This window comes from Dendrobium catenatum, unplaced genomic scaffold (assembly GCF_001605985.2).
Source record: "Dendrobium catenatum unplaced genomic scaffold, ASM160598v2 fragScaff_scaffold_576, whole genome shotgun sequence".
NCBI lineage: Eukaryota > Viridiplantae > Streptophyta > Magnoliopsida > Asparagales > Orchidaceae > Dendrobium > Dendrobium catenatum.
Window position 1 is genome coordinate 59,059 of NW_021319038.1, and position 16,959 is coordinate 76,017.

The window sequence follows — 16,959 nt, forward strand, 5'->3', positions numbered from 1 at the left end:
CTTATAATTAAACGCCACTGTCTACAATCTCCAGGTAACCATGTCCAGCTTCTTCCAGTAGTCTCCTCCATCTCCCGCCGCCACCACCGCCGCCTTTTCCGGCGGTATGTCGGTGGCATGCGGCCTAGAGTGCGTGTTCTGCCTCGGCTGCACCCGCTGGGCATGGAAACGCCTCACCTATGTCGGCTCATACGACTCCGAATCATGGCCTCCTGCCTCCGACGAAGAAATCGAACCCATCCCTCGCCTATGCCGCGCCATACTCGCCGTCTACGAGGACGATCTATCCCACCCCCGGTTTCCTCCTCCGTCCGGCTACGGCATGAATCCTCAATGGCTCCTCAAACGAGTGCCCTACGAAGAAACCGAGGGCCGATGCCCTCCCTACCTAATCTACGCCGATCATGACCATCGCGAGATCATTCTAGCCGTTCGCGGCCTCAATCTCTCCCGTGAGAGCGATTACAAGGTTTTGCTGGATAATCGGCTGGGAAGGCAGATGTTCGATGGCGGTTATGTGCATCATGGGTTGCTTAAGGCGGCTACATTTATTCTTAATCGGGAGACGGAGATGCTGCGGCGGGTGATTGGGGAGGTGGGGGAGGAATATAAGTTGGTTTTTGCCGGGCATTCATTGGGGTCTGGAGTGGCGGCGCTGATGACGGTGATTGTGGTGAATCATCGGGATCAGTTTGGGGGGATTGAAAGGAGACGGATCCGGTGTTATGCAATTGCGCCAGCTAGGTGTATGTCGTTGAATCTTGCCGTGAAGTATGCTGATGTGATTAATTCCGTCGTTCTACAGGTGATTTTTCTTTTCTTTCTTTCTTTTTCTTTTTTTATGTAATCGAAAATAATTTTAGGTTTTCCGAGTGTAGGAATGGCTTTGCTGAATTGGAAGCTTGGTGGATTTTGTGAGATTATCCATTATCGATTTATTTGGGTAGAAAAACAAAGAGAATCTAATCCGTATCATAGGATAGTACTCTTAAAACCTCGAATTTGTTTAGTAAAGTATTATTGATGTTTAACTTTATCGATTGTGGACTTGAATTTATAGAATTATGGAAAATACAATTAAATTGATGTGAAAAAATGGCTCGAGATATTCTATCTCAAAACTTAGCTCCGTTCTTTTGTCTTCAGTTTTCCCCGAATAGCTAACACTCATCATATTTCTTGAGATACTTATCCTAAGACGCTTAAATATGTTATTTTTAATGGCAGGTTGTGAAGTTGGGGTCTCAAGATTCCTCTACTTAATTAGCGAGACTAGATTTAGAGGTTGGAATATTCATTGAGTTCTTCTTGTTAATATTGGGAACTTCGAGGCATATTTCTCTTGCATGTTGTTTGCGCGACTACTTCAAACTACTACTAATATTCTGTCAGCAGGATGATTTCTTGCCATGAGGCCACCCGTACTCCATTAGAGCAGTATGTTAATTGGTATCATATCTGGATGAGTTTTAGTGTTTTATGTTCAGAGAATTACTTGTAATTATGCTATCGTGAATTTGATGATTAATAGTTAAATAGCTTTATTTATCATGCCTCTTGGACAGCTTCCATGCTTTCTATTTTAGTTTGCTTGAGGATTACTTTTATACAGAAAGTCAGAAAGCTTAATGATCCAAAAGCTTTACTAACCTCCCGGCGATGATGTATCAAGCAGGTGTTGTGGAAGGAGAAATTTGCAGTACGAACTGCTGTCCTTACCTTTTTTTCTTTTAATAATTTTTTTCTGATTAATCATTTTTTTAGGTAAATAATTATCTGTCGGAGACAGAACCAGACGCGAAAAAAACGCCATCTGGAGGCTAACCAAGGAATGCGCCCAACTGACGAGCAGTACCTAAGCGTGAAGGTACCAAGTAAGTATCTGCCATCTTAGTTAGGTTCTACAAGAGAGCCCTCAATAACGTCTGACGCGGAGATTAATTAGGATGGAGGATTTGCTATGTATGCACAGGGGGCGTGATAATTCAACTTTTAGTATAAAGTACCTGTGTCGAGCTTACTTGCGTATGAAAAAACTATGTATAGGGTGGGAATAAATTTGATTGGAAGTGGCCTTTGTGATATGTTCATGCAGATAGTGAAGATTCTCACGCGCCTGTTAGGACGCAAATTCAGTTGAGAATCAGAGTGTAGGGTTGAATGTCATATTGTCCTGTTCATTAATGCCACATCTATTCATCACTGTCTGATAGAGCGAGGTAAGAACCGTCAGAAGATATTCATTGTAAGCAGCACAAACACAAATCCAACTCGTACCTGAATTATCAGTTGTTTATTTTAAAGTTTTCTGGTTACTCTCCCTTTTACACGTTGTTAAAATGAATCTGAAAATAATGTCTAAGTCCTGCTCTTTTTTTTTCAATCTATAAAAACCTTTTAGTCTGTCAATTTTAATATCATCCCCATAAGACGTATCATATGAAATGATTGTAGAAGTAAAATTATAAAGTTTGCCCCAAAAAGTAGAATAGGGCTATTGGTATTAGCTTATTTGAGGTGAGAATAAATTAGTCCTGGCAATTGATCATCCTCTCTAGTTGAACATTGTCCAAAAACTCTTCGATTAATCAAGCGCTACGCTCAAGCCTAACTGTGTCCACGATCCCAATGACTAGAGTAGGCTTAGTTATATTTCTATGCGGACACCGACGGTTCTCCCTCCGGTTCGGTCTTCGTACCCACGTTACGACGCGTCATATCGTATGCGACATTTTTTGGGGTGATCATGATGCAATTTTTATTATCTTCACAAAACGGACCCACACGAATTAATTATGAGAAAATCGATTTAAAACATGAAAATCATTGAGATAGCCTACTTTAATTCATAATCATTAGAGACTATTTTAGAATTATTTCATTCAAATAATTATTACGAGGAATTGTAGACCAATATATGTGAACAAGAACTAACATACAAGGGCAATGTAATACTGATTAACAATACACAAGTATAGAGTCAATTAATAGGATTTATAAGTCACTCAAACAAGAAAAAAAAACAATGAAGCGGATAGGGTATTAAAGTTTGTAAATAAGTAACTTTAACAAACAAACTAAAATAGAGATTGATTGTCTTTTTGCAATAAGAAAGGATAAGATGCTGAAACACATCAATCGATCTCCAACTCAGCAGAAAATGTGAAAGGAAAACAAACCTAGAAAAGGAATTAACAAAAGTTCATTTAAGGCGGTAGCTATGAATGCCTCATGCAATCCTCACCATTAAACCCACAGAAGTTGAGATTCTCTCGCGCCATAAGAACCAGAATGAAGAGTATCAGCTCCTCACACTCAAAAACCAGAGCTGGAACTCGCTCAAAGAACGAATCCAAGACCCAGTGGGAGAACAAACTGGACGAATTAGTCTGAGAGAAGTCTCACCAGAAAGAAACTGCAAACCTTGTACCTAGGAGAACATTGGATAAATATTGAAGCCAGTTAGCTATCTTTTTTTCTAAACTCATATTCTTTTACGTGTATCATAAAGAAAGCTTCTGTTGCAGTTTTTTTTTTTCTTATACTGTATTTGTAAAGGGGTAGACAAAAAATGTTTTAAATAGGGGGAAAAAGGTGCTTTTTGAAGCTGATGTTGTATTTTTCATTTGATTAATGATAGATTATTATGTCTTCGTGAATGTAAAGTTTGAGCTAGTTTTTTCTTTTTTGACCTGCTTTTTTTACTTTTTTTTTCATTCAATTTTCAGAAGATTTTCTTCAATACCAGTTTCATGTGTCAATTATCTCATTGCCTAAGCAAGGAAATCATCTCCTGCTGTTGAACCTGATATAAGATCTGGTTAAGCCTTCGTTTGGGACGACTTTCTTTATGCTTCTTAACGCAGCTTTCTAGTATAAAAAATTATTGAAAATTTACTTTATCAAACAATAAGAAAGCCGTCCCAAACGAAGCCTAAATCAGCTAAATTTGGGTTTCTTTGGGATATCTTTGGATTTCAAAAAATTTGTTATAGAAAAAAAAAATTGCCATAAAAAGCAATAAGAAAATTATTCCAAAAATGTTTTTGATCACAATTAGAGTCTAATTTTCAATCTTCTAAGATGAATATCAGTTCAAACACACATAAATCCATTAATACATTCATATTTATAATTTTCACACATATAAAAATATCATTAATATTATTTTATTTAAAAAAAAAATCCTTTTTAAGTATACATTTTAAGGTGATTTAAATAATAGTTTTATAAAAATATAAAAATTTAAGACCTATAAATATAAATCCATAATCATTCCAAGATATCAAATTAATCCCCCAAATTTAAAAGAAGCTTCCTAATTGAAACTCATCAATAGAACAGTAGAAGTGGAAGACTCCATATGGTGTCCCTAATAATTTTTGAAGAGTAAACACTATTAATCTCAATCATCCAATATGATTTGAATGACTCAGATCAGCATGGCACAATTAAATGAGAAGAGGATTTGAATTCCTGTTTATATTTGTGTAGCCAGTAACAATGATTAGAATGTACAGACAAATTAAACAAAAATAATATAAATCCCAACAAACACAAGCTTGCTGCACAAAGGCAAGACTTTTTAATGGCAGATCAAGAAGCATCTTAAAGAAGAGAATTTGGATCAAAATATTATCACTAAAATTTGATCAGAACTACTTTTCTAATACAAATTTGAAGATTATAAATTTGTATCATTTTTTTTGTTTCATTTTGATTGTATCATTAAAGAAGTGTTCAATGTTGTGGCATTTATAACAAAGCTTGAAACACATTCATTCACAGTCCTAGACAATTTTACCTGGTTCAACATCTACAAGTGGATAAAATTCAAAATCTTAATGTTTAAGACTGAACTATAAAACTTGAAATTCCTAAAGATGTTTGGTTTTCTCATAAGGAATCCTAACAAGGGAAAGTAAAAGCAGAACATTTACATGATAGCAGAGCATAGTGGTCCAAAATGCTTTACTGCAGCATCTCTTTTTTTTTTTGGGTACTGACAAGAAAAGGAAGCAACTTTCATATAGATAGATGATGCATGGTGAGTTACCACATTATGATGTATTCATGGCTTCCGCGTGGTATGTTTCGAGATCTCTGTCTAAATCTTCTGTCATTTTCTTACTTGGTTGGTTGCGACCACGACCACGGTCATTGCGGCGTCCACGGCCACGTAAGTTGCGACCACGGACAGTGCTCATGCCTTGGCCCCTGAGGCCTCCACGACCCAGAGTGCGTCCATGATTCCGGCTGTAAAATACATGAATTAAAAATCAATGCATAAATATATCATGCTGGAGTATGCTAGGATGAAACCCAGTTAAAAAATAAACAAACATTATCTTACAAGCTGGATTATTCTAGGATGGATTATTTATAACATAGAATGGACAGAGTAAAAACAGAAATAGTAGATATTATATTTAAAAATTGCACTCACTGTACGAGTTTATGGAGTGAGGGTAGCTTTAAAAATGCCTTGCTACATTTTTTTGAGCCACCGGCACTTCAAATTCCTAATTTTAGGCACACTCCAGCTTTGTGTAGCATTTCATTCTTTTGTTCAATAGATGGAAGAGTTTCCAGCCAATTTATTCAGTTTATAAAAACAAAACTAAAATAACAAATTTATGCAATTTTGAATTTACGTAGAAATACCAAAAGCAAGATAAAGGTTGGAGTAGCTCCAGTGGCAGATAAGATTAGAGAAAGCCGTCTTAGATGATTTGATCACATAAATCAGTGGCCTTCCAATGACCCGGTTAGGATAGGAGAGAAGATGTATTAGAAGGCTTGATGTTATTATTGTTGTAGAAACGCCATAAGCAAGATCAAGCTCCTAATATCAGGTTACAATGAATTAACCTTAAAATGGATATACAATTATCCGCATGAAATCTTCTATTTACTTATGTATAACTGAGACGTGAAAAGGTTTGAGTATCTCCAGTGGAAGATAAGATTAGAGAGAGTCATCTTATAGATGGTTTGGTCACATAAAACGGCAGCCTTCCAATGACCCGGTTAGGAAAGTAGATATATTAGATTTAACTTATGTAAGAAAGGTAGATGTAGACCTAAAAAGACTTGGTTAGAAAATATTAGAAATTACTTTTCTTTATAATATTTAAATGATAATTTAATTTTTAACATAACACAATGGAGAAAAAAGATTCATGTAGCCGACCCCATATAGTAGGATAAAGACTTGATGTTATTGTTGTTGTTATGTATGAGTAAGACGGTCGGTTATAAATTTATATCTCACCTGACTGCACAAGCATAGAAGACGTTAAGCAAATAAAGAATAAAGAAACCAAGTCAGTGACTGAGTACTCACCCCGACCCTCGATTGAAGGACCCCGCAGCAGCTTGACCAAACTCTGGCCTGAAGAAACCACAAATGCATTAGAAAATAAACTTTGACAAATTGTTGCATGCATTAGTGAAAAGTATTTCCCTTAAACTAACTAAAAACAGAGAGCCATGCTTACAGTTAGTTAAAATTTAAAAAAGAAAGTCAAACCAATGCCAATATTCGACAAAAAACCTTTAATTAGACTATCATTATAATTAACACTCACCTAGAGTTCTAGGCAGGGGAGGAAATGATCATATACCCATGATTTTGAAGATCAGACAAAACTGGCCAGTCGGACTGTGAACAGGTTAAATCCAGTGATAAAACAGGATTGTTGAGAAACAGTTTTAAAAAGTTGTAAAAGGGAATTTAACCCGATTAAGTGTTGAAGCAGTTTTAATGAATCAAACGGTTCTTTCAATTATTTGCTAAATCTAGATGCATTTCAATATATATATATATATATATATATAATCATATTTACGTCATCACCATTGAATCTTTGAACCTTCGAAACTTGAAACTTTGCTTCCTCCTATTGAATGCCCAGTCCAGCTTTAAAAAGTTCGCATTTAGCCAAGGTCCTATCAATTGTGGATAATGCTAGTGGGCAACGCTAAAGCACGAGAACATAAAAAATTCAATTCTTTCTTGGCTTTTATGGGAAGTAAAGATGAGCAAAGATCTATATACTTCCAACTAGGCCACCAGTCTCCACAACAGAACATTTCTGCAGCAGCTATACAAGCCACTTAAGTAACTAGACCATGGATACCATGAAAAAAGGGAAATAGACGCGTAATTTTTGTAAAATTATGATTCCATAGAAGTAACTAGCAAAATCTCCTTAAATAAATAAGTTGCAACCAGCATAACCAATGTTCAGTGAGTTGTAATTAAAATATCAAAAAAGATTACAGCGCACTAGTACGCCAACTAATTATGTAGCATGCATCTTAATATAATTGTTATGAATTTAAACTAAATCACGGCATAGATGTATGCCAATCAAGTTTACAAACCACGCAATTCAACAGCACATAAAAATGGATAAAACATCCATCCCCATGTTAGGCCGGGCTGAACCGGTCCCAGGTGTACTACCGCCGGCATAGGGGGAGGGGGGAGGTTGGCCTAATGGGCTCAAGCAAGTAATGTAATAAGTGTTTAGGGGGGAAATTTGAATTATTAGTTTAAGGGGGAAATTTGAATTATTAAGTGTTTAAGGGGGGAATTTGAACTGGGGGGCCATTTAGGAATTTTGTCTCTTTTTGCTTTAATGAGGTGCTAGGGATAGAATGAGGGTTTCATCTTGAATTTGAAAAGCAATTTGAGATCTAGGGTTTATGTTCTTGGGCTCTACATTTGGCTAGAGATTTGGAGAGCTGTTTCTTCCTCTCGAATTAAAAAAACTTGTATCATTTGCTGTTTTCTTTCATCTATTAGTAGATTTCCCCATTGTTTCTCTCATATTTGCCTGTTTTCCTAAGAAAAGCTGCTGTTTGACTGCTGTAAACAGCAGTTATCCTCACTGTTTTCCACCCAATCTTGTTAGGTTTGCTTGCGAACTCAAGTATTACCCTGGGGGTTACTTGCGAACTCAAGTACTTCCTATCAAATTGGTATCAGAACATTATCTTGGGACCATCGGTGGCTGAAATCAAGAAATTTCAGCAAAGGATTTCCATCCGCAAGAAGATCCTCTCGCAAATCTTGGGAAGAAAGATGTCCGAAAAGAAATTCTAAGTGTTAGAAGGTGAAATTGGGCAATTAAAATCAGATTTGGAGGAAAATTTCTTTGATTTTCAAAATCAAATCTCCTCCAACAACGAAAGGTTGGAAGAAAAATTCACTTTGATGGAAGAGAGATTTAAGAGATTACTAGAGGTGAAAACTAATCCGACGACATCGAAAGCAAGGGAGACCACCGGCGGCAATGGTAGAGGAGGGAATCCGAACCCGTTTAGGGGGAGGGAGAATCCAGAAATAGAGATCCTTGAGAGAGAGGAAGGCATGCCACTTATAAAACCACTTTCTAGAGAGGAGATGAGTATGAGATACAAAAAGAGGGGTGCTGATTTTGTGGGAAGAAGGGGATTTCCACCACCGAGGTGCCGAATTTGAAAGAAGGAGAGGGTAAGTTGATGAAGGATATGGTTATGATCGCCAGAGGGAAGATCGTGACAGCTGAGGAGCACCTCCCTTTCGTGGCATGGGAGGATATGGAGGATTCAGGGACAATTGGGGTGACCCGAAGGTGAGAAAGCTGAAGATGTCCATCTTTGAGGACGAGGATGGCCATGGTTGGATCTACAAGGTGGAGCGGTATTTTGCCGACAACGGGCTGACGGAGGAAGAAAAGCAGACAACTTGAAAGCACTGGCTTGGTACCAATGGCGGGACATGAGGCAACCCATTAGGAGCTGGAGAGAGTTCAAGGAGTGCTTACTAGAACGTTTCCGAACCGGTAGGGGATGAGACTTCTATGAGCAATTCTTTGCTTTAACCCAGGAGGAGACCGTGGAAAATTACCATGACAGGTTCGAGTATTTGGCCAGCAGGTTGGATCGACTAACAGAGACGCTGCTGGAGGGAAACTTTATGAAAGGGCTTAAACAGGAGATAAGGGCAGCAGTTAGAGTGATGAGGCCAAGAGACCTAGGGGAAGCCATGGAGCTAGCCCAATTGGTGGAGGATCATAAGCATTTGGAGAGAAGGGCTAGGGGGAACAACTCGAGGGGACCGTAAAGGATGACCACTACTTTCTTAGCCCATAAGGGGCCAGCGTAAGGAAGTACGAAGGAAGTGGCCAAGGAGAGAACTGGAAGAGGAAGAAATGGGGGAAGTTTCAAGATGCTGACAGAGAAGGAGATACAAGAGAAAAGGGCAAAGGGGTTGTGTTTTAGGTGTGATGAGAAGTACATGCCAGGGTATAGGTGTTAGGACCAAACTCTTCAGGTATTCACCGTCTGTGATGACAAGGAAGCTGAAGAGGGAGGTGGAAGTGGGTTAAAAACTGAGGAAGAAGAGAAGTTGCATCTAGAAGAGGCCGAAGTCTCCCTAAACTCAGTAGTGGGATTCACCTCGAATCACAATATGAAGGTGAAGGGAGTTGCATCTAGATGTGGCCGAAGTCTCCCTAAACTCAATAGTGGGATTCACCTCAAATCACACTATGAAGGTGAAGGGAGAGATAGTGGATAGGGGGGTGATAGTGTTGATAGATAGTGGGTCGACCAATAATTTCATATCCACCCACATTGTTGATCTACTGGGAATGAATCTAGTGGATACAGGAGGATACGGGGTTATGATGGGCACGGGGAAGGTAGAAATGGGTAGAGGAGTTTGTAGGAGAGTGGTGTTAACCATTCAAGTGATACAGGTGAGGGAGGATTTTCTTCCTTTGGAATTGGGGAGTACGGATGTCATCTTGGGGATGAAATGGCTGCAAACCTTGGGGGAGACCAAGGTAAACTGAGGAACACTAAGGATGGAACTTGTGGTGGGGGGAAGGAGAACGGGGAACCGATGGTTGAAACATCATACCAGCAAACTTATTCCAGTTTAATTGAACTATCCAATTCATTGCATGACCAAATTATCATTACTCTTTTTTAATTAGAGGGATGAAAAGTAATCTTAAAATTAATAATTTAAAAATATAGATTTACTAAATAAAATTATGGAAGCCCTAGCCTCTCAAATTCCCGATTTTTCCAACTTCACTGGTTCGTCATTTGCCTTTTCCATTCAATCCAATAATCCCTTGATCCCTCTACCTTGCATCTCCTACTAAGATGTCCTCCTCAATGGTGCAAGCAGCGTGTTTCTCATAATCAATGACTTCTTTTTTTCAGTGCATGCACTTTTCATTTGTGATTATGCATCATTCCAATTAAAAAATCTTGTTTCTCAACTTTGGGGATTGCTTGCTTTCTTGGTTATCCACATTTTCAGTTCTCTATGATTGTATATTTTGATCTAAGGCAATGAGTTAATCTCTCTGCTTTTTGTGGATATATTAAATGAAAATCCAGGGTCTTTGTTTTGCTTTAATGTGGTTCCTAGATTGTTTTTTTATTTACCTATGGCTTGTGTTATGGTAGAATGCTTGATATGTGGTAAATTATATTATATATAAAACAATTTTGAAGCAAATTTTTGAGGTACTTATCTTTTTTTCCCTCCAAATAGTTGTATCATGATTACATCATTTAATTAATACTTAAATCATTTTAATATTTATTATATCATCACTATTCAACACCCAATTAAATTCCAATTAAACTTTGAATATTTCATTCACTTGGTTCAATGTCCGATCCACTTTTTAGAGCCTTGCAAACATAAACATTTAATTACTCTTAGTATTTTGTGATGATCTAGAAGAGAAGGTAGTAATTTTATAACTAAATTTCATGTGGTGATAAATTTCTTCATTCATCAAATAATGCTGTTCATTGCATTCAGATTATCCATTTAGATTGCATACATAAGCAACTTCAGATATTGACATTAACAATGTTGTGCTTGATATTGGTTCTAGCATAATCATTCATCATGTCCTTGGAGGTCACTAAGAGAATGATAATAAGAAAAGGAATGTCATTAAAGAATGATAATAAGTAAAGGAATTCTGATAAAATTATAGAATTTGATGACATGATGCATGGTGTAAAAATTTATAATGTTAATGATGAGGACAGTAGAGATCAACTGCTACGATCTGGAGTTTTTTTTATATGTTTTATGTACTAGTTTATTTTATATTTCCGTTTTTCCCATTTTACCCCTAGGGGTGGTCATAAGGTGTTGTAGCCCGAATGACATTTTAGTCATTGTTTCTTTTCTTTTCATGATGCCTATTTATAGGCTAGTTTTCTTGTATTTTGAGTTAATGATGATTATGAATGAAAATTTTTAGATTTTTCTTATTTAATCTCTTTGTGAGTTCTTGTGAGGAGAAACCCTAGGAGAGAGTCTTGCATCACCCGTCATCAGCCGCCGGTGGATTTCAGGACTCGCAGTTAGTACTTTGTATTTCCTTCTTCCTTGGTTACCACCACCGGTCACCTAGCCCAAGACCCCTAGCCACCGGTCGAATCTTCCAAACCCCTTCTCTTTCTTTCCCTAACCCGCCAACCCTCACCACCTCCATAAGCCGCCGACATCCCCTCACCCGTCCGCCGTCAGTCTCCCCCACTGCAGGACTCCCCTAGCCTCCACTAGCCGTCAGCCCCTCCCTCCCATGACCTTAATTTTGAAATTCAAAACAACCTTAATTACATCCCTAATTTACCCCACTATTAATTTGGAAAGTTGCTCATTTGAATTCCAATTATATTTGAATTTCAAAGCATTCCCTATTAATAAACTTAAATTAGGAAACTTTTAATTAAATTAAATCTGAAATTGACAATCCCTAATTAAATCCTCCCCTGGCCCATACATCAAACCAAGACACATCAAATTCCTTCCCCTATGGCCGGCCTCTCTATAGCCCCATTCTCTCTACAATTTGACACCTAGACTCTCATTAAATGCCCATTAAATTCCCCTTGGCTACCGCCCCACTTAAGCCCTCAATTAGGATTAATTTGGATTTCAAATTAATCTCAACCCCCCCCCCCCCCAAAACAATCCCCTTGATTTCAAAATTCAAATTGCATCTTCAATACCTTCCTAATTTAGCCTATTATTAATATGGAAAGTTTATTAATTTGAATTCAAATTAAATTGAATTTCAAATATTATCATAATTAATAAAACTATTTTAGGAAGTCTCCCCAATGGATGCAAATCTGAAATTAATTCAGATTTGGAGTCATCAATAAACATTCAATGCAAAGATTCACATTCGTTGAATGTGGACGCTTTCCTCTTCCCTCCATTGGCCGGCACCCTTCCCTCCTCCTTACCCGAAATCTTGCTCCCAAACCTGTTGCCACAAATTCCTGGGCATTCTACCTTGCTGCCCCGAAATTTCAACAAAGGGAAATCAACAATTTCGTTGCTATAAGCCCTCCTATAGTTGTTGTCCAAGAAACTACAGCAGAATTCCTTGCTGAAATACAATCCAAAATTTCATGTCATGCTGTCCAGAACTTCCAGGTTGCTGCTCCAGGATCCCAGGATCAAGTCCACGTGTTGTCCACCACCCGGAAGTTGTCAAACTTTTGCCCTTGCTGTTGAAGTTGCTATCCAGAAGTTGCAACTAGTTGTCCAAAGAATCTTGCCCAAGGGAGTTCGTTGTCTACCCTCCAGAGCTCCTCAAGATTGTTGTCCTAATGCTGATAAAAGTTGTGTTGTTGTCCCCCTTCTCAAGACCCTAAACTACTACACCCGAGCTTCGCATCCTCTTCTTCTTTGGGTAAACTCATCCTCCTATTTTTTCACTTTCGATATAATTAAATCATAAAGACTTGTGCCAATCTCTCCGCTAAAGCTTAGTAAGTTAGAGAGTTCAGTGAGGGATCATTGCTTAGGGACTAATCTTATTGTCAACATTGGGATTTATTGTTGAAAATCAATCATGCATGCAATGTTAGATTAAACTGACTGTTTATGATCTTAACTCCTATGCATGTGATTTAGCCTAAACCTGTCTTACCGCTCTTTGTGTTTTATTTTGTCACTTATAATCAATATAAAGATATAATTATTGTGATTTTTAAAATTAAGCGTGCAAATTCCTTAATCTAAATCATCCTCGCATGAATTTTCTACATCAGTTAACCTTACAGGTAATTCAACAAAGCCCTGTGATTGAAACAGATGATCAATATCAACAAGAATTCTTATGCATAACAGCTGCTGCCCCTCGCTACATCAACATGCAAACGTCACTACAAGAATAAAGATAAATATACTATCATGTTATATTTGTAGGAAAGAGAGAACTTCCGGTGGAGCTATGAAATTCATTGAGGTACACTAAATTGGAGAAGAAAATGCATTGCAAAACCATAACGCCAGTTTAACATGCAAGGTGTAGCAAAGCTATTACAACTATCAAAGTTCTCCAGGGAGGTTAAGCCTAATAAAATAAGAAGACCATGTATCAGCACAGCTTAAATAGCAGAACTAAGTTTACTTTAACAGAAAATCCAAACAAATAAAAAATTACCAAAAAAAAAAAAACAAATTTAACATGGCAAGGAAATGAATTTTCTGAAATAACATCATAAAATCCATATTAAATATTGTGAAGAAACACATACGTCATAACTACTGTCCTTTTTCCTCTGCCATTAGCGCCTCCAACTACATTAACACGAGGTGCAACCCGAAGGCCCAAATTGTCTCCAATAATTTCTATCTTCATTGGCTTACCATCAAGCTGAACGTTGTTATAACGTTTTACAGCAGCTATGGCATCACTTCTCCTTACATAAATTACTTCCGCAGACCCCTGAAACAATTATCATCAATCTATCAGCATTAATATGTTTTTCTAAGTAGAACACATGGTTGCAAAAATAAAAGGACGAGCAAAATATGAAGCACAGAAGAAGAAAACATGCATAAAAGGAAATTGCTTTCTTGGGGAAGAAAACTTTTTGCTGATTGGGATCTAAGCAATTCTTCTTCGCTTTTAATGAACTCCCCTCTTAAATTATCAAATTATCACCCATTAATTCAACAGCACCGTTACTAGATTATAAATACAAAGTAATAGCTATCGTAGCACAATCAAATTCTACTAAATGACATGTCATTACATTGTCAAGACCATTAATACAAGCAATGTTGCAACATCAAATGAAAAACATTATAATCATAGTATGAAACTTGGGTGTTATAATATCATGGAGATCTTATGAAATAGTTTGTCGACAAGCAGCTTAAGTTTCCTTTGATATGTACAATTTCGATGCTTGGGAAAATGAGGGTGAGGGAGTGAGAGGATCAGGCAGCTGAAAAAACATATCCTCTGAGAATGAGGGAGTGGTAAAGTGACGTACTGAGAGAATAAATAAGGTGTGGAGAGATTGGTCAACAGTTCGAGTGGGTCAGTCGGCAAAAATAGAACATGCCCACGGTATATTATTATGGGATATGCAAGGAAGTTTCTTATGGACTTCTCCATTGCTTTCAACAGAAACATTAAATGGTGATATCTTGGGTTAGCTGTCCTTAGCCCCAGTGGGCATATTAAGATAAACAACAACAAGCAGAACCATGAAAATGTTTCACTATTTAATTAATTACATTCATTTATGATGAAATAAAAAGGAAAATAAAGTTTAATCAAGCTGCACATTTCTATGTTTTCGTGCACGTAAAATTAAATAAAAAAACACCCGTGCTTATCAGTATCTAAGAAGGGACTCAAAGTGTACCCTAACCGTATTCAAAAATATCGAATAATTCAGGGTCACTAAATTATATCACAAAAAAATAAAAGAAGGCCACTAAATTATAGCAAAATAATTTTGTTGATTAGCGTTGGAATCCGTGATAACCGAACAATAGTTAAATTTAATTCAAAACATCCTAGCAAATTACTGAACTGACACAAGCCAACTATATTAGCATCAAGTTAAAGACAACCGATCTTTTCTTATAGAGAAAAGGATCAAAATAGTTCTTTGACACTTTATAAATGAGCAAAATGATCTCCAACTATATTAAAATATCATTTTGGTCCCCTTAAGTCTTTAAAAGGAATCAAAATAGTTCAATGGTGGGACTATTTTGATTCCTCTTTAAGAAGTTAAAGGATCAAAATGGTCATTTAATATAGTTGCAAACTATTTTGATCTTTCTCAAGAGTCGAGAGGAAATTTTAATCATTTTCTCTTTTCTTATAGATCAACCATGTTATAAAACAATAATCATCACTTATAGCCTCGCATCAGATGTAATTACCTAAAAGAAAAACAAATAAATTTGATAATTCCATTTCACGCTAAACATAATTTTGAAATATTCTCAAATATTACAGGAATATGTGCGCCGCATGAAACCATCCAATTTCTAAGCTATCACAAACGTGTGCAAATGGCTTTCCCAGCAGCCGACAATCAAACTCCAATTCAATAACTCCTATCTAGGAAGCTCTGAAACTACTATAAGGTTACTTCATTGCATCCAACATCATCAACAATCCCAAAAAAAATGTCTAATTTTTATTCATAAAATTTGTACAACACATAATCACATATCAAACGGTGTAGAAGGCATATACATGCTTTTTTAAGCACACTGAGTTAGAAGATCCTCCAACCGTGATATTTCTTCCAGGTGTGTTGGAAAGACCTAGCACCCTCCGAAGAGGCCCTTACAAAGGAAAAATGCCAAGAGGCTAATGAAATTCAGACCAACACAAACTCAAATGTAGAACATGAACAAAATTTTGGAATTTAAGATAAAATTAAAATTACAAAATTGTAAGATATGAACAAAATTACAAAATTAAAGCAATGTTGAACGCAAGCAGGGGATTTATAGAGGATTTTACAACTGGCCTATGAATACAAACAAGGCCTATGAACACAAATAAAGCCTCCTCATCGCCTATACAACTGGCCTATTCGAAAAACTACCAGGTTCTAAACAACGCATGGAAGGGTCAAAATTAGTCATATTTATGGATTGGCCCAAGAATCCAAATCATCATGCAAAAGAGGCCAAAAGACCCTTCATATCACTAAAATATGATTAGCATTTCATGAAAATTGTAATTAAGGAGTCAGCTCCTTATGATATTGAAATAAAATAAAAATTTGAACGCCAATTATTTACACCTTTCTGTAAGATTCTCAAGTATGGCATGAGTAATCATCAATGTAAGCACTACGAATTGAAGAATAAAACCTTCAATAAATTGCATTAATAGTTAAACAACGCAATTAAGCAACACAATAATCTGCATCTCAGATATAGGGAAAAGATTACTCACACTCGAATGGCCATTTCTATCATAATGAACTGTACACCTCTTTAGATCACCAACCTCAGAAAAAAGTTCCTGAATAACAACCAGAACAAATCATAAGACAAAAGTGCAAATTTTTTATGATATGAACCTCACAGAAAGGGCAGCAATGGCTGTATTTTTCAATTGCAACCCAGCAGACCTTTATATCTCCATTGGAAACACCATAATCCAAGTTTGATATGTACAATTTTGTTCCACTTTCAGCACCGGTGATCCCAGTAGCAGCCATGCCATGTTCAAATAGGGCATCTGTCCATAATATATCCTTCTTTCTGCTAAAAGACTGATGAAAGCATGGGAACAAACACTCATTTTTAGGAAGGTATTGCCATAAGCCCAGGAATGCATGCAGCAAATTTGACAACGTGACATGAATGAACCTTTACCTAGATAATTAGGAGAGCTCTAAGCTTCAAGAGCTTCAGCTCCATTGCTAGTAGGCCGAGTAAAGCTCTTTCACACGATCGCAGTCATACGCTGTCAGACCACCACCACGAGTGGCTCCCTGTCATATCTAGGACTACAGGCACACACACATGATAGAAAATACGTCAATACAATTTCTGAAAATTGAGAAGGCATAGTGTGTCTTAACCGGAATTCCACCAGCCCTGTCGGCTTCAACCAGACTGTTGACGCCCCAGGC

The 16,959-nt window shown here is 37.2% G+C and overlaps 2 protein-coding genes across 2 annotated transcripts; one reads left to right on the forward strand and one right to left on the reverse strand.

Annotated features, from left to right (window-relative positions):
- LOC110097999 (sn1-specific diacylglycerol lipase beta) lies at positions 1–811 on the forward strand (the record flags this gene model as incomplete). The annotated part of the gene is made up of 1 exon (XM_020824691.2): positions 1–811. A coding segment is annotated over exon 1 (705 nt), but the record flags the coding sequence as incomplete, so codon positions are not given.
- Positions 812–4,862: 4,051 nt separating this feature from the next.
- Positions 4,863–16,672, reverse strand: LOC110097997 (THO complex subunit 4C-like). The gene is made up of 5 exons (XM_020824689.2): positions 16,453–16,672; positions 16,275–16,343; positions 13,591–13,781; positions 6,347–6,394; positions 4,863–5,256 (listed from the first exon to the last, which is right to left on the reverse strand). Exons 1-5 carry the CDS (start codon positions 16,540–16,542, stop codon positions 5,061–5,063), a joined length of 594 nt encoding a protein of 197 aa, XP_020680348.2. The 5' UTR covers positions 16,543–16,672; the 3' UTR covers positions 4,863–5,060.
- Positions 16,673–16,959: the final 287 nt, after the last annotated feature.